The sequence below is a fragment of the Myripristis murdjan genome, chromosome 15 (genome assembly GCF_902150065.1).
Source record: "Myripristis murdjan chromosome 15, fMyrMur1.1, whole genome shotgun sequence".
Lineage (NCBI taxonomy): Eukaryota > Metazoa > Chordata > Actinopteri > Holocentriformes > Holocentridae > Myripristis > Myripristis murdjan.
The window spans coordinates 401,668-427,593 of NC_043994.1; the positions used below are offsets into that span (position 1 = coordinate 401,668).

The window sequence follows — 25,926 nt, forward strand, 5'->3', positions numbered from 1 at the left end:
AAGCAGGATTAAGGGGTTAGCGAGATAACTTAAGGCTCAACTCCGGATTTTCTGTATCACAAAGCTGGTTCACCTCTGATCGGGATAGAAAACCTGTCCTAATCCTATCCTGAACGCTAGCCTGCTCCGGGGCAGGCTAATTTTCAGGATAGGACTGAATCCTACATAAAGCACCGCCCCCTGGCCAATCAGTTGTTTGCCAAACCGTGGCCTGACCAATCATTGACGATCCCATTGAACAACGAGTCCAAATAAGGAGAGCATTACGGCATTAAAGGATTTTCCTTGACCGGCCATATCCGTAACATTTTGCCGACAACCCTCTGTATGAGAGAGAGGCTGTAATATTAATGTGAAGCAGCTTCAGCCTGGCTAACAGCTGCCTGCTGTACAGAGCTGACACTCTGTGGGAGAGGAAAACAGAAATGAGAAATCGTTTCTGTTTTTTTTTTTTTTTTTTTTTTTTTTAATTTGATAATTAAAAGTATTTTTAGAGTCATTTCACAACATTTTAGGGACATTTAAAATGGCTCAATTAATTAGCTCTAAATATTTTTGGGGGGCAAATTATTCCTGGGTGAGAGAATAGGCCTGATTGACAGCTCGCTGATGCAAATATGAAAAAGGATCATTTGTACCCTTCATTCAAGAGGGCGAGTAGGCATTTATAGTTGCCTTTTGTTCCTGTTCAAACACAGCTCAGTATCTGATTTTATTCAGGCTGTCAACCTGATGCACTGACTGACGTGATTAATTTTTGGCGTCCGCTTCATTTTATTATAGCCTGTATAATAAATGGCAATAAATAAATGTAGCCTATAATAAAATGGCAAACTTACAAAATGCAATGATATTCTTGTGTTTTGGGGGATTTTTTGAGGGATTACACCTGGAGGAATTAATACACGCAGCACATCTGTGCAGTGCAGTGAGTTCATAGGTTTCAGTCAGATGTGGACTTAAGCCACCGGTGTGTAATTTGCGCATTTAGTCGGCAACTCGTTGCCAAGCATTCTGCCTTCTCTTCGCGGCAGCCGCGGCGTTCGATTTAGTGTGTAGATGTTGTTTTTCCTCCTCATACTTTTCCAGTAGGCTATAATATGCCTCACCTCCGCCGTGACATACGCTGTGCTTTTTTCCTTGTCGCTCATGTTTGTGATTGGTCGGCTGCCTCAGACTCCGCCCCTTATACGTGCGTGTTCACGGCTCCTGACGAGGCAAACCTGGATCGAATGAGCGAGTTGATAACCAGCGTCGTGATACCGCTTATCCCTGATCACCATGATCTCGATTAGTGTATCCGGACAGGTCTGGCTAATCCAGTGAAAACTAAGCTTACTTTGTGATACAGGCCTCTGGAGATTTTAGCCCAGAATCACAATATTATTATTAGCATCAGAGGGCTATTCCATGAAAGCAGCTAAAGAAAGCTGCACTTACGTGATATAGCCTGGCTTGAATTAGCGTCAACTTTCACTAAAGCCTCAACCCGTTCCACTAACACGATTCAGCCGCGTCAAGTCAGCGCTAATTCTAGCCACGTTTGAACAAGCCTCAAGTGTGCGCGTTCACGGGGCACACAAGCAGCCCAGAACAGTTGATTGTCGAAACGAAGATACAGTTGTCTCAAAAGGAGAGCCTCGACATTTTCAGCGGCGGAGCAGACACTGCTGATGGAACTATATGAAGAATATAGGGAAATCATCACAAACAGGGCCGGCTTTTGGCAGAGGCGGTATAGGCAATTGCCTAGGGCGCCATCTGCTGGAGGGGCGCCGCTAGCGGCCAGAGGGGCGCCGGAAGCGGGATCTTTGACCGGCGCGACACCATACCCTGCGTTCCAGTACTCATACTACCATACTATTGAGTAGGGAAAAAAAGAATTAGTATGTTCCAATACATACTAAACTACATACACTATATTACCAAAAGTATTCGCTCACCTGCCTTTACTCATACTATGAACTGAAGTGCCATCCCATTCCTAACCCATAGAGTTCAATATGATGTCGGTCCACCTTTTGCAGCTATTACAGCTTCAACTCTTCTGGGAAGACTGTCCACAAGGTTGAGGAGAGTGTTTATAGGAATTTTTGACCATTCTTCCAAAAGTGCATTGGTGAAGTCACACACTGATGTTGGTCGAGAAGGCCTGGCTCTCAGTCTCCGCTCTAATTCATCCCAAAGGTGTTCTATCGGGTTCAGGTCAGGACTCTGTGCAGGCCAGTCAAGTTCATCCACACCAGACTCTGTCATCCATGTCTTTATGGACCTTGCTTTGTGCACTGGTGCACAGTCATGTTGGAAGAGGAAGGGGCCCGCTCCAAACTGTTCCCACAAGGTTGGGAGCATGGAATTGTCCAAAATGTTTTGGTATCCTGAAGCATTCAAAGTTCCTTTCACTGGAACTAAGGGGCCAAGCCCAGCTCCTGAAAAACAACCCCACACCATAATTCCTCCTCCACCAAATTTCACAGTCGGCACAATGCAGTCTGAAATGTACCGTTCTCCTGGCAACCTCCAAACCCAGACTCGTCCATCAGATTGCCAGATGGAAAAGCGTGATTCATCACTCCAGAGAACGCGTCTCCACTGCTCTAGAGGCCAGTGGCGGCGTGCTTTACACCATTGCATCCGACGCTTTGCATTGCACTTGGTGATGTGTGGCTTGGCTGCAGCTGCTCGGCCATGGAAACCCATTCCATGAAGCTCTCTGTGTACTGTACTTGGGCTAATCTGAAGGTCACATGAAGTTTGTAGCTCTGTAGCAATTGACTGTGCAGAAAGTCGGCGACCTCTTTGCACTATGCGCTTCAGCATCCGCTGACCCCTCTCCGTCACTTTACGTGGCCTACCACTTCGTGGCTGAGTTGCTGTTGTTCCCAAACGCTTCCATTTTGTTATAATAGAGCTGACAGTTGACTGTGGAATATTTAGGAGCGAGGAAATTTCACGACTGGATTTGTTGCACAGGTGGCATCCTATGACAGTTCCACGCTGGAATTCACTGAGCTCCTGAGAGCGGCCCATTCTTTCACAAATGTCTTGTTTCACAGTCTGCATGCCTGAGTGCTTGATTTTATACACCTGTGGCCAGGCCAAGTGATTAGGACACCTGATTCTGATCATTTGAATGGGTGAGCGAATACTTTTGGTAATATAGTGTACTTTGTAAGGGCAGCTGCAGTACATACTAAAAGTAAAAAGTATAAGTATGCGATTTGGAACGCAGGGATAGACATAATATACGTAGACGCCTCATAGGCTGCCGCTGCCTATTGGAGCTGACGTAGCAGCCGGCCGCCATCTTGGATGGGTCTCTAATGCGCTCCCAGTGCATTTATTTCTACTGAGGAAGGTGTATCCCCAACTTTAATAATCCATGACTCCCCGAATTTTTACCCGATTTTCCCACAGTTTGGTTTGTTACAAACAGCAGAGTTTCAGTTATGATACAGGATGCTGTCACACATTAAAAATACGTACTTTCATGCTGAAAGACTTTGTATTATAACAAAAACATATGGTATGGCATATAGATAAATGTATAAATGAATTAATTTTATAATTTAAAAAAGAAACAAGTTTGATTGTTCATTTGAATTTATTTCTCTCTCTTTCTCTCACTCACACACACACAGAGGACATCACTGACAGTCTGACCCGTCCTATCAAAATCATCAGGCTTGAAGTGCTCACTACAGAGCTTTGACGACTCGGTCACAACAAAACCCTCCCGTCTTATAGCAACTTCCCACTGCCTCCTCAAGCCTGTATCACTGGGAAACCTTTAAAAAGAAAAAGAAAAAAAAAACAGCACGAGTCAAAGAGAGAGAGAGAGTACCAGTTCCTGCTGTAATAACGTTACATGTAAGTAACGATGATATAATATTATAAATGGTAAAATAACCAAAATTATTGTTCAGTCTTACTTCTGAAAGGTAATCCCACGCGATCTGGTTTAAATCCTGTGCCGGTTATTGCAATCATAAGCTGCACAAAATACCGGCATTTTTGCTAGCTCTCCATTGACTCTGGTTGACTCTGGTGCTAGCCTAGAGTGAAGAGACCCATCCAATATGGCGGCGACGCTGCTCACGTTCCAGCACGTCATGAGGCGTCTACGTATATTATGTCTATGCGCGACACCGTCAGGATATGGAAATCAAAAAACTGGAGAAGGAAGTAAGTATAAATTTAAGCACAACAGAAAGCCATGGTTTGAACTGTATTTAATGCTTTCATTCTTTGTCTTCACAGTTTGAACAAAATTATGATGATTGAGGTTTTTTTTTTTTTTTGGAAAGGTTAATAAATGATTTCAAAACTTGGGCACAGTCTTTCTGAAATTATACATGCAACAATCCAAATAAAAAGGGATCATTCCAAAAGTGGGATGACCATGAATCCAATTGGGATTAGGCTAACTGAAATATGTGTTCTTGTAAACGTCCCTCGCCTATGTCAACTAACCTATAGAGAATGTGAAGTTACGTCACGCCGCTTTGCATTGTGGGGCGTTGGCGCCATTTTTAAAGGTACGCAAATGTTTTTTCCTTTGTCCGTTATCTTGTCTCCCTAAAATCAGTTGTCAAACCAATTAAAAGTAGTCATGGTCGGGCAGTACTGCTGCATAAAAAAAAACTGTCACAGCAGATCACATAATCGAGCTGGCAAAAAACTGGACAATGGCGTCCGCTTTTTCTCATTTCCTAAGTGGAAAATACAAGAAGGAAAACAAGTTGAGGAGCTGACCATAGGCAGAACCGCCACTGTGTATGTCCATGACACAGACACTAGTGTTTTTTCTGACTCCATTTTCTCCCTCTCTTTTTCTCCTTCGCAGTGGTGGTTCTGCCTATGTTGCCACCCTAGGCGAAATTACTGGCTTGCGCCCTTTCATGTTACAACCCGCCCCCGCGGCAGTAGTCGGCCGCGGCACCGGGGCACCATCAGTCGGCATCAGGCGGACCGGCCGCGGCGCTGGCCGGCATCACGCCGGCATCAGGCCACTCACCTGTCAGATCCGGCAAACCTGAGCGGGTGGGCGCGGTACCGGCCGGTGCCGCGGTCGGTCCGCCTGATACCGGCCGGTGCCGCAGCATATGCGGGTCAATACGGTAGTCAAGAAAACTGGCGATTTTTTTTTTTCGTGCGCCCCCAAGTAGATTGCGCCCTGGGCGGTTGCCCACATTGCCCATAGCAAAAACCGTCCCTGCACATACACATTTTAATGTGTATGTGCTCAACCTTACCTTTGCCAGTATGATTGTGTTCTCGCAGTTCTCTGGCTTGTGAATGAGCAGATCTTGCACCCATCCACTGGTGAATTGCTCATGGGCTGCTAAAGATTTATAAGTTTTGAATTTGTTTAATGCACTCAGTCCAAAAACAAGATAGTTTACAATGTCCGGATACGTCAGTGGAGGGAGCACATCAGGGTCTTGAATCCAGTCGTTGGTCGTTAGAACGTAGGCCCCTGGGGCCTATTTCACGAAAGGTGGATTAAATAAGCCAGGATATAAACCAAATCTAGGCTTGCTAAAGCCTGCCCCGCACAGCCTGGGGCCTATTCTATCAAGCTGGCTAACGGGATAGCCTGGCTTATTTCGAGAACCCTCGCTAATTTAAGTGAGAGTTCCGTTCCATCAAAGTGGCTTGTATGAGTTGCAGCTCAGTAACCATGGTAACTTAGTCAGCAGAACTAGCCTGCTCCGTGGCGGCTTACGGTCAAGCTTAGCTCAGCTGCCTGTCAAAGAATGTCCGACGGACGGAAACAGACCCCCAAATGACGGTCCCGTCATGTATATTGTTGCCATGGCATCACATATTCAATTCAATTAAATTCAAATTTAATTATGTAGCACCATGTCCGTGTTCGGAAATATAAGTTCAGACTTACTTCCCATAATGTGACCAAGCATGAATGTGTTTACTTAATAAAAATGAACGAAATGAAAATCATGTGTTACCACTGTCAGTCTCCGAAATCAACCGAATAAACAATCAATTAGCCTACTCAATCAAATTTTATTCATGTAGCACAAATCATACAACAAATGCAACAACAAGTGTTGAACATAAAGGAGTTAAAAAGAACATGAGGTTAAATAAAAAAAAAAAAAAAAAAATGACGTCTTATTTTATTTCCCAACCGCAATTTGCAATGATCCGCCTCTATTCTGCCCGAAGCCAATAGGTTAGTTGACATAGGTGAGGGACGTTTACAAGAACACACATTTCAATTAATCCCAATTGGATTCATGGTCATCCCACTTTTGGAATGATCTCTTTTTATTTGGATTGTTGCATGTATAATTTCAGAAAGACTGTGCCCAAGTTTTGAAATCATTTATTTGTGTGTTTAAATTTATACTTACTTCCTTCACCAGTTTTTTTATTTCCATATCCCGACGGTGTCGTGCCAGTCAACAATCCCGCTTCCGGTGCCCCTCTCAATAGTATATGTCTGCAAACCCGGAGACTGCAGATTCAGGCCCGCAGTTTTGGGACCCGCAGTTCTAGGCCCCTCACAGCGACACCTACTGGACTGGACCCGCAGTACAGGACCCACAGTTCTAGGCCCCTCGCAGCGCCACCTACTGGACTGGACCCGCAGTACAGGACCCGCAGTTCTAGGCCCTTCGTTTTTCCGCGACAGTGCCACCTACTGGATGACTGCAAAACTGCAAGAATTTCCCTCGGGGATCAGTAAAGGAGAGTGCCACCTACTGGACTGGACCCACAGTTCTAGGCCCCTCATTTTTCCGTGACAGCGCCACCTACTGGATGACTGCAAAACTGCAAGAATTTCCCTCAGGGATCAGTAAAGGAGAAGCTTTGAAGGTTTATTACACCTTCAATTCTAACAGTTTAAATGTTTATTGTACCCCAATACTGCACTGGTTTAACGTTTATCACACTAAAATACTACATACTAACAATTGATTAAAGTTTTGTTACACCTCAATATGTTTTCGCATGCACGCATATGCACAACAGGAGCAGGAACAGGAGCCTGTGTGATTCCCCTGACTTTTTTTCATTGCTCTTATGTGTACAGGCACACTCATGCAAAGCCGTGCGTGCATGCACTGTCTTGCGTGCATGCGCATGGACAAGCCGGGGAAACAGGCCAGGGATCTTGTGATTCTAACGGCTTTTTTTCATGGGCGTAGCCAGACATTTTTCTCTGCAGTTGCTTTGTAGTTGCTATACAACTGTATGGAGTTGCTTGGCAGTTTACTACAGTGCCAATTAAACAGCATAAATAAGGATTTGGATGTCATTATTGGCTTGTTCATTGGAATCAGAGCCGTCTCGGAGATATGCACACGCACCAGATAAACATTATGTTGTAGGCCTAGGCCTGGCAAAATCAATTTGACGTTCGTTCGATAATTTAACTGCTGGTATATATGCCGCTTTTTCAAGCTATCTTAGCGTTTGTGTTGCTTGGCAACCGTTCTATCCATTCTATCTTGCTTGGTGGAAGAATGAGTAGTTCTCAATTTTATTGTGGCATTATTACCAATAAATTATTGATTTTTTTTTTTCTTGTGTGATTATTTTATGGGCTATATGGAGGGTAACCGTTTTATAAAAGCAATAAGTCCCTTGAAGCAGTGGGTTACAGTGATTTTACAACGGCAAAACGCTCCTCAGCCTTTGTGAAATCCCTGTAACCCACTGCTTCTCGGGGCTTATTGCTTAAATTGAGAAGTATTTACTCTTGCATTAGTAGTATATGATACAAACAGGCATGTAAAGGGTTAATATTTGATTAAGTAATGATTTAAAATAATTAAAAACATTTTAATAAATAGAATGGAACGAAAAACCCTGGAAAAATTGATTTAAAAAAATAATTTTATGTAAGGGTAGATGCTTGACCATTTTTTGGTCAAAGGGTGGGATTCGGAACTTTTCCTTAGGGTATACAAGGGTTAATTTCACATTGCAGTCAGTTTACATTGTAATGCTTAATTATTCTACTTTTCAATATTTTTTTGAACCTCAACAGAGAGCTGCACAATTTTAAATCATCACTAAGGCCATTCCATAACTTGACTCCACGTTGAATCCGTGCACTCCGATCGTCTGTTGCCCCTTTTCCACTAGAAAGAACCTGGTGCTAGTTCGGAGCTGGTGCTAGAGCTGGTGCTTAACTGGTGCCAACGAAGAACCGGTTTGCTTTTCCACCAGCCAAGAGCCAAGTGGGGCCAAGTCAGAGCCACGTCATGACGTCATCGGAAAACGTGATGACGTGGGCGCGCGAGACGCTCGCTCAGAATCACAATAACCATCATGAATGAATGAATGATACTTCATTAATCCTTTGCAGGAAATTACATTGTCACGGCAGCTTCATCACTTCAACACACATAAAACTGCACACTCATACAATCCAGCGGCTGCAGCGTCTCTGTCTCTGTCCGTCCGTCCTGTCCTGAAGCCGCTGAAACTGATCAGTGAGTCGGGGATGATGTTCGTGAGCCGCGTCTCAGTCAAGCATATAACGCTGCTTTCCCCATACAGTTTGTGTCCATATAATGCTGCTTTCCCGATACAGTTTCTGGCCCCGGGTGGAGCAGGATCTGGATTTATTAGCGATGCAAATACTGCTTGTGTCTTTACAAGCCTACATTTCAATACAGAGGCGAAAAACACAATTATTGCCGGCTACCTGTCGGATTCGTGATCGGAACGAATGACAGCTATGTTTAGTTATAAAACGGGTGCTTCTCATCCTTAAATGTAATTTGCTGAGCCGCGTTCCATGCCATTGTAAAATCAGTATAACCCACGGCTTCTCGGGGATTATTGTTTATGTTTATAGCGTTCGCAGTTCCTGTTTTGTTTTGTAACCCCGCCCACCAATGACGCGGTGGGTCGCGTCATCAGTTCTTTCTCTGGCTCCTGTTTAGCCCCTGCTCGGAGTCGGTGCTTGCCTAGCACCAGTTTGGCCCCTGTTTGGGCGGTGGAAAACCAAAAAACTGGTGCTAAGTCAGGCACCGGCTCCGAACCAGCCCTGGTGGAAAAGGGGTATGTCATTACTTGTCTCCGATGAAATAGGTGGCGCTGTCGCGGAAAAACGAGGGGCCTAGAACTGCAGGTCCAGGACCGCGGTGCAGTTTTACAGTCGTCCAGACCAGTAGGTGTCGCTGTCGCGGAAAAACGAGGGGCCTCGAACTGTGGGTCCTGTACTGCGGGTCCAGTCCAGTAGGTGTCGCTGCGAGGGGCCTAGAACTGCGGGTCCCAAAACTGCGGGCCTGAATTTGCAGTCTCCGGGTCTGCAGACATATGCTCCTCGCCCCTCTGGCCGCTAGCGGCGCCCCTCCAGCAGATGGCACCCTAGGCAATTGCCTATACTGCCTCTGCCAAAAGCCGGCCCTGTTTGTGATGATTTCCCTATATTCTTCATATAGTTCCATCAGCAGTGTCTGCTCCGCCGCTGAAAATGTCGAGGCTCTCCTTTTCCCCTCCTTTTGAGACAACTGTATCTTCGTTTCGACAATCGACTGTTCTGGGCTGCTTGTGTGCCCCGTGAACACGCACACTTGAGGCTTGTTCAAACGTGGCTAGAATTAGCGCTGACTTGACGCGGCTGAATCGTGTTAGTGGAACGGGTTGAGGCTTTAGTGAAAGTTGACGCTAATTCAAGCCGGGCTTTATCACATAAGCGCAGCTTTCTTTAGCTGCTTTCATGGAATAGCCCCCTGGATTTCCTTCTAACTAAACCCCATTGCAAAAGTTGAATTTGATGAGGTCATTAACTGCAGGTGTGATACACGGCAAGCAGCAGCATCATCAGTGTGTGTTAATACAGTCTTGCAAAGTGAAGCCTTGTGGTTAAGTATAGGAGTATAAGAAAAGGTATCTTACTGATTTTTTCTCTTGGAAATTTTGAGTTTTTCTCTTAAATTCCTGCTCAGATTTTTACCATGAGCACAGAAGTAGATATTGTCACAAAATATTTTCACTTCTGTTGTGTGTGTACTCCTGCTGTGCATCAACATGTTTGAGCAGCTAGTGTAATTATGACTGTATCAAGTTCAAGTTTATTTAGAGCCCATTATCCCTGTTCACAGTCTCAAAGGGCCTCTCATATCCACATGTTGACAACAAACAGGAGGACACCCCCTTAGTTAGTCCTTGTTGCGGGCAAGAAAAAACTGCCAAAGAACAGCTGAACTGGGAAAAAATGGAATATATTGAGGAGCACCGCAGAGATAGGAAACCCCATTCCTGGGCAGGTGCGCAATAGACGTCACCCCAGTGGGCAAATTACAAGATAGCCACACTTGCACAGGGCATGCATACTCACAATGAGACACACACACACACACATTGAAGAAGGGGGAGGAAGGGGAAAGAACATTATTGGGACCAAGACAAAGAACCAGCTGTATAAATGTATTAATGGACCTAAGCTAGTGGCCGTGAAAGGTGCAGAAGTAAGCAGGGCCAGCAGGGGTAGCAGGAGCTGAGGGCTGTACTATGAAGCAAGTTGAACAGAGCAAAACCTAAAGCCCCAAGTCAAGGTAATTGGTATCATGATGGTGGTTATCAACTGGTTTTTTTTAAGCCCGACTTTCCTCTCTGAACTTTGTGTGCGTTTACATTAAAAGGGGCGTTTGTTGCGTCATTTGACTTCTCCACAAAATGGACCGATCGCCTGCCGCCTGCTTTGACTCAGGAGGAACAAATTGTCATTATATAGAGCTACGAGAAGTATACCAAATTTTTCTGTGGCTGCAAATAAGGTCAGAGAGGAATGTTTGCAGAAAACTGAATTTTGTCAATTCGTGAATAAATTTAATTGATATAATATCAGGCCTGTATGTGATGGACGTTAAATTTTAACCATTCTGTTGTTTAATGCGGTACCTGAAGCGTCAAACAAACTTGGCAGCAAATAAGGACCAAACATAAAAATTTCATTCAAAGTGGTATGTATTTGCTATGGCTTATTATTCTTTTATCTTGTGGATATATTCAGTGTAAAATTGAAAGGGTTAATAGATGTGGGAACTATAAACTTCATTATCCCCAAAGGTTGAAAGCTGAAAGTTAAATGGAAATATTTTGTTAGCTATAGATTTGATTGATAATGAGATTAAATGACAATATACAGTCATATGAAAAAGTTTGGGAACCCCTCTTAATTTTTGGGATTTTTGTTCACCTTTAGCTGGTACTTCAAAGAAGCAACTTCCTTTTCATATATGACATACCTTAGGGAAACAGAAGTATTTCAGCAATGACGTTTTCTTCTTCTGGATTAACAGGAAATATGCAATAGGCATCATAACAAGATTAGACTAGTGCATGTATTTGGGCACCACAACAGAAAAATGACATCAGTACTTAGTTGAGCCTCCTTTTGCAAAAATAACAGCCTCTATACGCCTCCTGTAGCCTGAGATGAGTGTCTGGATACACGATGCAGGTATTTTTGATCATTCTTCCATACAAAAGCACTCCAGTTCAGTTAAATTTGATGGCTGCTGAGCATGGACAGCCAAACATCCCATACATTTTCGATGATGTTCAAGTCAGGGGACTGTGACGGCCATTTCAGAACATTGTACTTTGCCCTCTGCATGAATGCCTTTGTAGAAGTTGAATTGCGTTTAGGGTCATTGTCTTGTTGGAATATCCAACCCCTGCGCAACTTCAACTTTGTGACTGATGCTTGCACATTATCCTGAAGAATCTGTTGATACTGGGTTGAATTCATCCGACCCTCGATTTTAACAAGGGCCCCAGTCCCTGAATTAGCCACACAGCCCCACAGCATGATGGAACCGCCACCAAATTTGACAGTAGGTAGCAGATGTTTTTCTTGGAGTGCAGAGTTCTTCTTTCGCCATGCAAAACACTTTGTGTTACAAGGATACAAGGAGGTTTATTGGTCATTATACAACAGGTTGTATAATGAAATTAAATATTATGACCAAATAACTCAATTTTCAGTCCAAAGCACTTTTTTCCAAAATGAATCTGGCTGGTCTAAATTAGCTTTTGCATACTCCAAGTGACATCACCCAGCCATACAGATGTACTTTGTACAAATTGCGTTGAATTGTGGAACGATGTACAGATACACCATCTGCAGCCAGATGTTGTTTCAGGTCTTTGGAGCTGATATGTGGGTTGCGTGTAACCATTCTCACAATCCTCTGCCTATGCCACTCCTGTATTTTTCTTGGTCTGCCAGACCTCGGTTTAACTGCAACTGTGCCTGTGGCCTTCCATCTCCTGACAACATTCCTTACAGTCGAAATAGACAGTTGAAACCTTTGTGAAAGCTTCCTGTAGCCTTCCCTTAAACCATAATAACGAACTATCTTTGTTTTCAGATTGTTTGAGCGCTGCTTTGATGACCTCATTCTTTTTCACTTCAGCAGAGTCAAAGAGAAGTGCAACTTCCATTTAGGCACCTTAAATACCTTTTCTCATGATTGGACACACCTGTCTATGAAGTTCAAGGCTTAACAAGCTAATCCAACCTATTTGGTGTTTCAAGTCACCAGTTTTACATGCTGTTACATGCAATCACATCAGCAAAATCACAAGGGTACCCATATTTTTGCACAGCCAGTTTTTCACATTTGATTTGACTGAATACTGCTTCACTAAAAATCTTTGTTTGGAAAACACCCCAGTGCTTAGATGTTCCTGGTAAATGAAAGATATACCACTTTTATATATTTTTTGGGTGAAAGCAGAGTAAATTATTATGCAGGCTGAGAGGGGTTCCCAAACTTTTTCATATAACTGTATCCCTATTGTTGAACTGGTAATCTATTACCTGAAGCAAACAGGAAAAAAGCCCATTTTAAGACGAAACTCTGAACATAATCTGGTCAGGAGCAGCATATGTTTTCAGCATCTGTTATGTTAACAACAACAACAACAACAACAGCATTTATAGAGCACTTTGCAAGCATAAGCACAAAGTGCTTTCCATGTTTCCAAGAGAGACTGCAGGAACATCTCAAAGAGTAAAGGCAAAACCAGGTGTTGGCAATGGAGCAGTAGTGAGCAGTGTTAGAGCAATTGTCAAAATGGTATCTAATGCAGTGTTCATGTCATATAGAAAGGAAGGAAGAAGTTTGAAAGCTTGTAAGTGCTCACATAAGCTGGAAATTAAAGTAAGCAACTTTTTTTAAGTATGTTTTGATATAGATTTAAAGAATTGTAAGCTTATTTTACTTAAATGTTCACTTGGATGGGAATCTTTCAGACTTCTACTTCCTTCCCATATGAAATGAGCCCCAGTATAGGCCCACATTTGATTATTTCTTCTTTTTTAAATTATTATTGTTGATGTAACACATATCAGAACTGAACATATTCTAACATATAGTAGAATCTGTAATGTGCTACATATAAAGTGGGTTTTAAAGGTGGCTGGTGTTTTCCTTTTTCTCAGTTTTTCCAAGAAATGTGTCAAATGCAAAGAGGCCACAGCAGTTCTGGTCATCAGGGCAGGAGACATGTTCTGCAGGTAAGACATGCAGCACTCTGTTTTCCCCAGATCTATTGTGTGCCTTCAGGGTTACTTTGTGGGCTCATGGATCCTCTTATACTAAGACCCAATCAATCAGTCCATCAATCAGTCCATCAATCAGTCCATCAATCAGTCCATCAATTAGTCCATCAATCAGTCCATCAATCAATCCATCAATCAGTCCATCAATCAATCCATCCATCCATGCATCCAGCCATGCATCCGTGCATCAGTGCATTGTTGCATCATTTTATGAGGCATGTTACATGAGTGAAAATGTAACATTAAAATTTGATGCAAAAAGGATGTTACAAGTTAAGTTGTAACTTAATGTTGTCAAGCTGTAATGTTCCATCATATTTACATAGAAAGCACTCATATTGCTGTATTGACTGAAGTGTACTGTTAGGCCCAAGTGGGGGTAGCAAGTTCTTTAACAACCCTGAGGAGCCTCTTCATCATTGGAGTCAATGTCACCTCTTGACATGTCATCAGATACCCCTTTTCCACCAAAGCGATTCCAGGGCTGGTTTGGAGCCAGTGCCTGACTTAGCACCGTTTATTTTGCCCAAGCACCGGCCAAACTGGTTCCAAATTGGTTCCAGGCAAGCACCAACTTCGAGCAGGGGCTAAACAGGGGCCAGAGAAAGAACTGATGACGCGACCCACCACATCATTGGTGGCCGGGGTTACAGACCCAAACGGGAACAGCGAACGCTATAAACGTATAGCTAAACGTAGTCGGCGTTCATTCCGACCACGAATACAACGGTTGGCCGGCAATAATTGCGTTTTTTGCCTCTGGATTGCCATGTAAGCTTGTAAATTTGGCAAAATCCTATCCCACTAAGAAAAATGCTATTTCTACTGGGAAATTTACAACATTTTAATGAATAAAAAGAATCAAGGGCATAATCGGGGTGTCCTTTGCACATTTGTAAGGTTCTTTTATAGGTTTATTTTTTAATTTTTATTAATTTAATGATTATATGTTGGCCCATGGCCTACAAACCAGTTGTCCTCGGATAGAAGATAATCATTTCAACTTGATTAAAACAACAAAAAGTAATAATTTCATTGAATAATACATTTACCACATGAAAGAGTACATCATAATATGTATTAAAAACTACAAACGATGAGTTTTGAACAGTATTTATTATTATTTTGTGGTTGCTCAAAATGTGTCCCACATATTCGTCACCACTGTCAGATATTTATTTAAAAAATAAAAAAAACTCTACAAATACAAGGTCAATTACATTCCTGAGGAGCCCTTTTCAAACCTTCAGCTCTACTGCATGCTTCAAGACCGCTCAGGCTCCTGGAAGTTTGCTATTTTCTCTTAAATCTCTTCATATTTTTGGGCACTGCTGCTGTCACAACCATAACATGTCAACACCGTCACTTTTGTATAAAAAATATTAGATTAGATTATGGAATAAATGTATACTTTTTAAGAAGAGGTCTGATGTAGGTAGCAACAGGGGGGAAACAAGATGGCTAATGCTCAGGCTAGTGCTCAGCATTGTTATTTTTTTGTACCAAATAGTTAAATAAAGTTGTTAAGCAAGAAGCCATTGACTTGAGTGGTATAAATTTTGGAAATGTATGTTGTAATGAGGCCACTGTCACCACCGTCAGATTAGTGTCACCACCGTTAGAGGCAGTTATATTTGTTTTGAATGAATATACATACAATATGTTTCTTTGGTGCTGTTGAATTATTAAAGTATTAGTCTCTTAATACAAAAATATGTTTTTCAACTTAAAAAAAAAAAACATTGCGGTGACGGTGTTGCCAAAAACAAAGTAGCCTAATAACTGGAAAAATGCCTATTTTATGAAAAAATGCAAAATGAGGAGGTTGCACCGGTACATTGCTGAACAGCCAAGGCCTTAGCCTATAATGATATACCTTCAGATTTTGTAATTTAACTCACTTTTTTTTTCAAAATTAAAACCTGTTTTATCCAAATTCCCAAGAATCAGTGAGGAGTGAAAGTGGAAGTGACAGTATTTGACATACTATTGTAAGGTGTGGCTGGTGGTGCTGCAGACACTCCTGGATCACACTCATCTCCCATGACCTTTTCTTGTGGGTGTGGCTGGTCAGCTGAAGTTGAAGCTGCAGTGTCTGAGTACACCTACCATGCTGTGCAGGGGGTACTGACTGTTCTTCACTACTTCTATATCCAGCTTGCTGACCTGACTGGGTTGTTCATTGCTGCTAGGAATAGCTGTGCTACTGTAGCTGTGCTGGCACTGACTCTTTTCTTTTTTCTTTTTCTTTTTCTTTTTTTTTTTTTTTAGAGAAGAAGCTCTGGATATTTCTGCTTCTTTTCATAGCAAATTTCTCATCCCTGGGGAAATGCAATTTAATTCATTCATTCATTCATTCATTCATTACCAATTATGCAATGGAATGTCCAATAGGAGCACTGTTAAATTAGTTACAAATCAGGGCATGAAGTAGGTGTCTATCTGGAAAACCTAACATAATTGATTTAGCTCTATATGAGCTTTTTTACAAAGTCTAATGTTAGATGGGATTATTTTGCACATGTTCTAACATCATTCAATTACGTTGGTTATTATACAATTTAAATATGTTAAATATGTTTAAATGCATTTTGCCCTGCCTCTGGACAATTTAATGGCAGATAAAGCACAAAAATTAGAAAGAGGTTTGAAGGTTTTATCGATCTGACAAATAAAACACACACAAAGAGCTACTGGAATGTAACATTAAAGGCTTTTATAAACTTAAGATCAATGTTACTTCGCTAGCACCGACACTACCCCCTCCACCAGCAACCACCATGGTTACTTGGCTATGTATAACATTAGGGTACTGAACACAAACATCTAAACGATTCATGACACCTGTTATAATTCAGAAAATACAGAGTTTCATATTCATGTCAGTATCTAGATAACAATAGCTAAAGCGCTAACGTTAATGCTGCAGTTGCTTTGCAGCAACAGGGTTGTAACATATGGTAGTGAGAGCAAATAGCTTGTTTTGTCAACATGCTAACATTACTGGAAAGTTTTCACATTCAGATGGAAATTAATTCAGGGTAAATGACACGTTACACATTCATTGACAGCTTTTCAGTTTTGGCCACAAATCCAAGTTTTTATGTTTTATGTCTTTTCATGACTGAAAGGAATGTTTTTGTAAAAAAAAAAAAAAAATGTGTATGGCAATTTCAACATCAGAGACTATCACCATCATAGAAGTTGTTTAAAAGAGCTTTGCTCATTGAAAATTTCTTACATTTCTCTTAGCTACAGTTCTTGGTGAATTTTTCTTCAGGTGCGAATCCTGCAATGAAAGCATGGGACAGTGATCGCTAATCCCTAAATGTAATGATTTTGTCACTCCTATTAGAATAAACCTCCTTTATATAATCAGCAGCAGTAGACAACCAATCAGTTGTTTAAGGACCTTAAACACTGATTAGCCCATTTGGGTGTGCCCAAGCACATTTGACCCCAAAATCTGGATTATTTGACTTGTGTGAGCGCTCCGTTTCCGTGCTTCAGCACAGTACACTTCCTCCACTCTGGCAATGGTTGGAGGAGTGTGCTTCAGTATGGTACAGGCGATCATGCATGAGCACATTGCATGGTCATGCGTGCGTGCGTGCATGACGTACCTGTGCTTCAGCACGATACGGAGCAACAGGGCCTAATGTGAGTGTGTCTTAAATCTCCCAAGACTATCATTTCCAAGTTAGTGTACTGGGACAATAACTCTGCCAAATAGTCAATGGACCTAACATTGGGGGGGACAGCAAAATTTCAGAGAGTAATGTCTGGCTGTCTGGCACGATTGTAATCTCTCTCTGAACTCTCTTATGCTCCTTTGAAATTTGCCATTAAGTGCTGAGCCCTCCAGCATGTTCATAGGTTTTAAATAATGCTATTAAAAGCAATAATCCTAATTCTTTACTCACTGTTCTATTTCCACTACAGTCCATCAAGTAGCTTTACAAGAACTAGAAACTCAAAATAAGCTCTAAAACTAGAGGAAATACCTGAATAATCCAACTACATCAAACTATTCTTCAAAAAAAATATTGTAGTGTCAACAAAAAACAAAGCAAGATATGGCATCAAATAGTGACATACAGTATATGTTTGAGCTGTACACTGTCCCCTTTTAGATCAAATAAGAAAATGAAATGAAACTATGCCACAAAATAATGACTCACTGCTTTCACTTGAGGAGGTTTTCTTGCTAGTTCTCATCAGGCTGCTGCCTCTCAGGCTTGACGGACTGACTGAAAGTTACCGAGCTGCCGGAGCTGCAGCAGGATGCGGACCAAACCATGTGAGGCATGGGGAGGGTGGGGGGGGGAGTCATAACTGTTAAACACTTAAAACCCACTATTTTACATTATAATTAGCACCGCTTGCATTGCACTTTCATTGAATATTACTATATATTCAAAATTTATGGATGGAGGGGTCTTGTCGCCCCTGACACCCCCAGGATTTCCGCCTATGTTTTCATGTACCCCCCTGCAATGTGCTCGGCGTACCCCTAGGGCAGTGGTTCTCAAACTTTTTTTCTCATTCCCCACTTTGGACAGGGGGGGCATTGTCAAGCCCCACCTACTCGTATTGCCTCAACAGAATGGTGAACCAGGCCTCTTTTTTTTTTTTTTCTTAACTCAAAATGCATTGAAATAACAATGTAAAGTAGGCCTAAATAACTCTAATTGGAGAAAATAACAAGTGCTTGTTAATCTTTGCCCCAAATGCAAGTTGTGTCATCACTTTCAGTTGAATGTAACATGGGAACACTAAGAGTCTAAGTGAACATAAGAATACAAGAGTCTCACACATCACTGCATAGTGGCTGCAGTGGGCCTGTCTTGCACGGCACAGTTTTTTCAAAACGGGGTTGCAGGTTTGAAACTGCCACTCTCAAATCATGTTCAATATGGAGCTGGGATCTGTACTTTGTTTTCAGTGCTGCAACAGCTGAGAAGCCAGTTTTCCCGAGATATGATGTTGCAAAGGGGAGAAGAATGCCCATCAGCTCTCTGGCCAATGGCAGCATACTCCCTTTCCACCCCAAGAATTCATCCAGTGTCTGAGTTGTAAACCTCAGCCTTAAAGTGGTTGTCAGAGGTCATCTCAATGAATGGTCCTCTTCAACAGAACTGAAGTCAGCAGGTACTGCAGATAGATTACAACATGCTCATTTACTGAACAGAAAGGACAAGAGACACAGTGAATAGAATTAAACAAAATATTTTTCTAAACATAATTTTATAAAGCTAAATCATAAAACCAACCTGCTGCACTGAAAGGGTCCATGATCCCAGTCATACTGACCACTGCTAGATGGAAAGTATTTTCCAAACATTTCAAGCAGGGATGTTATGTGCTCCCGAATGCAGGGAATTACATGAGTTATCCTATTGGTCATGTCAGCCATTCGCTGACGTTCTCAAAAGACTCAACACTTCCTCTATCAAGGCGACTACCCCATACCTGAAGCTTCTTGTGAATGCTGTTATTCTGTCAGCCAGGTGGGGTATGTATTTGTCTTTTCCTTGGAGCTGAAGATTTAATTCATGAGCTTTCCAATATGTCACTCAGATAGGCCAGCCTTCAACAAAAATCTTCATTGGTGAACTTGGCCGCTGCGTCATTCATACGCTCCTCCTCCAAGTGCCTCACTGTGGATAAGCACCGCTGTATGATCAGCGCCCATCTCCCCGCAAAGCGCGGAGAAGAGGCGTGCCTTCAAGGCCGGGTTTTTAATGAAGTTTACAGTGCTCACAACATCTGTCAGAACTTCATTCAGACTGGGACTGAGCTGCCTTGACGCGAGCGCTTCCCTGTGAATGATACAGTGCGTCCACTGCGCCTCTGGAGCGACTCGCTTAATTAATGCCTGCAGGCCCTTCCTTTTCCCTGCCATGATCTGTGCGCCATCCGAGCAAAACCCCACACAGTTTTCCCATTTTAGACCGTGATGTGAAAGGTACTCATCCAGCATCCCAAATAGCTCCTCAGCAGTGGCTCTGCCTTTCACATATTACAGAACAGCATGTCCTCACTTATTGACATGGCGTCTGCGTAACGGACATAACAAATGAAAAGACAATCTCTGCTGATGTCAGTTGCCTCATCAACTTGCAATGCAAAGCGTCTCTCTTTAATTTTTTCAATTATTTGCTCCTCGAGGTCACCAGAGATGTCGCATATGCGCCGTGCTACTGTGTCATTTGACAGAGGCACGGCCTTCAACTTGGCTGCGCTTGCCTCATCCAGCATTATTGACACCATGTCTATTGCCGCGGGGAGAATAAGTTGCTCGGCTATCGTGTGGTTTTTTTGCACAGGCAATTTGTATGCAACTTTGAACGAAGCCATTTGTGCTTTACTGGTCAGGGAGGCAACTTTTACCATGCGATTTTCCTGCTGATTGTATTCTGCAAGTTTTCTCTGGAAGAAATCAAGTGGCTTATTGGCATGAGTGGGGTGTGTGGTTTCTAGGTGTCTTCTTAATTTTTTGGGTGTCATGCTGTCTGCTGCAAGCGGTTTAAGACAGAGAACACATAGGGGTCTCTCCCTCTGCCCCAACTGTCGACTACGTGAACCCAAGACCAAGATATGAGTCATCATACTTTGTTTTCGGTGGTTGACTTTTGGTTGAATGGCTGTCTTCTCTGGTGGGGGCTGGATCACCAACCTTTGTCGCTCTTGTCACAATCTGTCCATTTTATAATGCTAGTAGAGCCCTCTGACGCTAGCTAAAATCCACTGCACTATCCCATATTGCCGCGTTGCTCCAAGGAAGTTTTTTTTTCATTGTTCCGCCGCAATTAAAATGCCGACGTCAATCATAATTTTCACACTATTGTTCCAGGTCACATTCTCATCTCGTTCCCCCATTCTAATGCTGCTATAACTAACCAAAGATGGACACAATTATTAACTGTTTGAGTGTGGTGTTTTGTGTGAGTGGGAGTTTGATTTCATCTTTAGCGAGTGAGACTAAAATGTATCTGTGGCCATTTTAAATAAATAAATAAATAAAGAACTCCCGTTGGTCGCGCCCCACCTGTCACACCTCCCCACAGTTTGAGAAACACTGCCCTAGGGGTACGCGTACCCCCCGGTTGGGAAACACTGTCTAGGTTAATGCAGTACACTTTTTGGAAACAGCAAGAGCTATGTCAGTATATTTCCGGGAACTCTGATTTAGTTTTGATTTAGTTGCAAATTTGAACATTTCCCAATAGACAGAGTTCATGATCAATGGCATTGTATCTATAATTTTAGTCAGTGTGTCATACAAATCATACGAAATGTTTTAACTTTGGTGCAATGCCACAAGCAGTGTAACATAGTACCCTCTATGATGCTGCACCTAACGGGTATCTGAGATTGTAGGGTTCTTCAGGGTTTCCTCCAGGATTTTTTTGAAACTGTGGGGGGAGGGCTTCAGTTTCAGCGTCAACCCCCCACCCCCCCACCTGCCACACACACCCATCTTTAACAATATGTTAAATTGTTATTTGTTTTAAAAATGTTAATTACTTATCAAACAGACTTAACAATTCAGCTACCAGTGAATGAGCAGTAGTATGCATGTGATAACATAGATTGAAAAATAAGCCAAAGTGATACCGCTTCTCTAAATAGACAAGCTAAGCCAGTGTGCTGCTGTTAGCCAGTGAAAATAGAGCGGAGTGGCACTTCTTTGCTTTGTTACACAGTCCATGTCAGTGCGCTGCTGTTGCCTGGAAAGTTTCTTTGCCTTTTAGACTTGTGCAAATGAAACGACTGGAGGGGTTGTGCCACCCAGATTTGCTTCCCTCCATGTAATTTCCCCAGACATACGTTAATATTCCACAAGAAAAAATAGCATTTCATTCACATTATGTCAAATTCCACGCATCTGTGTTAAAAATAGATTCCATTTTATTTAGCTAATTCCGCGATTCCATCAGCGATTCTGTGATCGCTGAAATTATAGTGCCCTACAACAGGGCCAAAACCACCATTTCAGCATTGGGGGGGACAGACATTTTGGGAATGCCTGAACATTGAATTGCTAATATATTCCAGCAATATTTTTGAGGGGGGACATTTTGGAGTGCCCTGAACATTGGGGGGGACTTGTACCTCTCAATGTATATGGGTGTTTGGGCCTTGCCCTACAATGTTAACATTAACGATAACATTAGGGTTGTTTTCACAGGCTTGAACAAAAAAAATGGATTAAATATAATCTTGCCTAGGTACCTTTCTCTTGCCCTTTTCTCTTCCTCTGCGAGCACGCAGCAGTAGAATCAAACAAGCGGGTGATGACTCCGGTGTTCATTTTTCAAAATAAAGTTGATTGCAGTGTAGTGTAACATTTCATGATATTTAAATTATCATTTCAAACTCTGATTATAGTAAGTATATGTGCGCAAATATAGGCTATATGTATATATATCCATTCATACAATATACTTTAAATTCTTTTTAACATCTGAAAAAAAAAAAATCATCATTCGAAAGGCGTGGCGGCTTTTATTTTGCCGTGGCGGTGCGCCACGATCAATTACATGTAGCGGAAACCCTGGTTATACTGGTGTAATTTTTCAGGGGTGAGATGCAGTTGATGAAGAAAATGGTTATTGAACAGTTCAAATCTGGCATTTACTGTTGCGAACAAGTTGTTCTGACATAAATCAGACTATAGGTCTTCATCTGTGGTGATGCCTCAGTTAGATTCCCACCTCTCTCTTGACCTGTATATATTTCATTTTCTTGGGTTTGGGTTTGCGTTCGAACAAAGACAGAAGAAATCACGTTTGTGCTGCCCAGTAGTAAATTCGAGGTTGAGAAGGCAGAGGCCCCCCATCTTGTAGTCCCATAATAATTTCTCTAGACTCATCCTGGATACTTTATGGTTCCAAATAAATTCCATTATGGTTCTATTAAGAGTTTTAAAAATGCTATTAGGGAGAGAGATAGAGAGTGACTGAAATACATTATCCTGGGCAAAATATTCATCTTCACACAGCTGATTCTGCCAAATAGGGATAGAGGTAGGTCTGTCCATCTGTTAAGGTCATTGTAGCGAATACTGAAACCAAGAAAGGTTTCTGAAAGGCTGAGGAGGGTCTTAATTGCTGTCTGACATGCTACTGAAAAAATCACCGAGATCAGAATAAGTTTTAGAAGTTTCATAGGTCCATAGAAGTTTTTCACCCAATTTAAAATGACTCAGTTAAAAACCTCAATAATCAAAGTCCATCTTCTTCATTGTCTTCTTTCTTCTTTTTCCTGTAAATGAATCATAAGTCAACAAGACCAGAGGTTACCAGTGCATGATCAGAATGATTTTTACCATCACTCTGTCAGTCAAAGTGCCACAATGTGCACGAAGATCTACTACTCCTGTAGTTTTTGAACCTGGTTCATCTCCTGCCTTTGTACAAACCTCTCGTGCACAGGCAACCAGCTGTGTCCCACACAGTGAAGAGATGGTCCGACGAGGCTGAGGAGGCTCTGAAGGACTGTTTCGACACAACTGTGTGGGAGGAATTTTGTGATTCCCATGGAGAGGACATCGACAGTCTCACACAATGCATAACGGACTATATTAACTTTTGTGTGGAAAACACTGTACCCACCAGGACTGTACGGTGTTTTTCCAACAGTAAACCGTGGATTAACCCTGACATAAAGGCTCTCCTTAAGGAGAAAAAGAGGGCCTTTAAGTCTGGAAATAAGGACGAGTTGAAGGCTGTGCAGAGGGAGTTGAGAAGGAAGATCAGAGAGGGGAAGAACAACTACAGGAGGAAGATGGAGGATCAGCTGCAGCAGAAAGATGTCTGTGGAGTCTGGAAAGGCCTGAAAACCATCTCTGGCCACAAGAAACCTGACTCCCAAGCTACAGGGGACCAAAAGTGGGCTGATGATCTGAACTTATTCTTCAATAGATTTGATCAGTCATCTGCCCCTCCCCCAGCCTAGTCCTCCATGCTGCAGCCCCCCCCCTCTGCACCCAGTGTTAACTGCCCAAATTCCTCCCCCTCCCCCTCTACAACATTCAGCTCACAGCCACCCCCCACTTCTCACCTCATCAACCCCCCACACCCCCACTCACACCCTCCAGCACACAGCCCCCCTGCTCCAACCTGTCTCTCACAATGACCCAGGTGAGAAACCAGCTCCGGAGGATCAAGGCAAGAAAGGCTGCAGGTCCAGACGGCATCAGCTCCAGACTCCTCAAGTTCTGCGCAGATCAGCTGTGCGGGATTGTTGAGCACATGTTCAACCTGAGCCTGAAGCTGAGGAGAGTGCCACAGCTGTGGAAAACATCCTGCGTGGTACCTGTGCCCAAGACACCGCACCCCAAGGATCTCAACAGCTACAGGCCGGTGGCACTAACATCCCACCTGATGAAGACCCTGGAGCGGCTGGTCCTTGTTCATCTCCACCCCCTGGTGGGACCATCACTGGATCCACTTCAGTTTGCCTACCAGCCTGGCATTGGGGTGGATGATGCTGTGATCTTCCTCCAACACCGAGTTCTCTCTCACCTGGAGAAACCTGGGAGCACTGTGAGAATCATGTTTGAACGGTCCTGGCTCCGTTCCTCTTCACCCTCTATACTGCAGGCTTCTCATACAACACACCAACCTGTCACCTGCAGAAGTTCTCTGATGATTCTGCAATCGTCGGCCTCATCACAGATGGGGACGACGGAGAGTACAGAGAACTGACACAGGACTTTGTGGACTGGTGCCAGCGGAACTGCCTCCAGATCAGCGCGGGGAAAACCAAAGAACTGGTGGTGGATTTCCGCAGACGAGCACTCTGCCCCCCGACACCAGTGAACATCAAGGGAACGGATATTGAGATAGTGACATCTTACAAGTACCTGGGTGTTCACTTGAACAATAAACTGGACTGGACACACAACACAACTGCACTTTATAAGAAAGGCCAGAGCAGACTCTATCTGCTCAGGAGACTGAGGTCTTTTGGAGTGCAGGGGGCACTCCTGAAGACCTTTTATGACACTGTGGTGGCATCAGCCATCTTTTATGGAGTGGTCTGCTGGGGGAGCAGCATCTCGACGGCTGACAGAAAGAGACTTGATAAACTGATCAGGAAGGCCAGCTCTGTCCTAGGATGCCCCCTCAACTCAGTGGAGGTGGTAGGTGAGAGGAGGATTATGGCTAAGCTGTCATCCATGATTGTGAACGACTCCCATCCCCAGCAGGACACTTTAACTACACTGGAGAGCTCCTTCAGCGACAGACTGCTTCACCCAAAGTGTGTGAAGGAACGCTATCACAGGTCCTTCCTTCCTGCAGCCGTCAGACTCTATAACAACCAGTGCTCCCAGTAGACCACACACTCTCCAGGACTGCATTGACTGCACTAGAATGCACATTCTCAGCACCTTAACTACCCCCCACCTCCCCTCCCACGTACACACATACACACACACACACTGCACTACTGGTAGATAACACGTAAAGACGGGAGGGAAGGGGTGATCCCATCAGGCTGGATCAAGTGTGACAGTTCCTGAATCCCAGGACTGAGAGTCAGGTTCTGCCACTTCGGTGGAGTGTGTTGTCCCCCAGGTTTTAGGTTATTTTCTTCTATTGTTTAAACTGTTCATTTAGTATTTTCTACATTCCTTGTTTATAATGTTTATATTGCTATTTGGTACTTATTATCTGTATATACTGTTTATAGTGTAAATTATGCTTCATATCTTGCTATCCACTTTGCTGCTGTAATACGTGAAATTTCCCCACCGTGGGACTAATAAAGGAATATCTTATCTTATCTTAGTAGACAGATCTTGGTTATTGGCCGATCCAGACAGCTGTTCTAAGTTTTGATGCGCACCTGATGCACAAAGCTTCTTCTGTCTGGAAGGGTTTGCAGAACTTTCCTCATGACCCATGAATTACGAGGTGCTGTTTTGTCCACTATAAGGACCATATCTGCGCTTTACTCCATACCATTTCTGACACCCCTGCAGCTGATTTACAATGCTCATCTTGAACATTTTCTTGTCCTTCTCCACATCGTTGTTGTTCCACATGTAATCAGACTGTGCAATGACTGCGCTCAGTTGTCTCCTCTTTTGACGAACAGACAAGAGCCAGGTCTTAAATCTAAAGATCCATGGCACAGACTTTCTCAGATTGGTCCAAGAGTCAAAGTACTGGATCAGGTGAGTCACTGCATCAGCATCCTGACTGGCCTGCACAGCAGGGTTGTGAAGCTTTGTGGATTTCTGACACTCTGTTGGCAACGAAGACTTTGAATCTGGAGGTCTCATTGCTGATATATTTAAGCATGGAAGCACTTTCTGTCCAGAACACAGACTTCTGAAGATGCATGTGCAG

The 25,926-nt window shown here is 43.0% G+C and overlaps 1 protein-coding gene across 2 annotated transcripts in view; it reads left to right on the forward strand.

The window, feature by feature from the left end:
• Positions 1 to 25,926, forward strand: part of ctu2 (cytosolic thiouridylase subunit 2 homolog (S. pombe)) — a 101,374-nt gene that overhangs the window by 1,219 nt on the left and 74,229 nt on the right. For both annotated transcript variants that reach the window (XM_030070992.1, XM_030070990.1), the window contains exon 2: positions 13,442 to 13,516. In XM_030070992.1, coding sequence (XP_029926852.1) covers positions 13,442 to 13,516 — 75 coding nt within the window. The remainder of the gene's footprint in view (positions 1 to 13,441; positions 13,517 to 25,926) is intronic.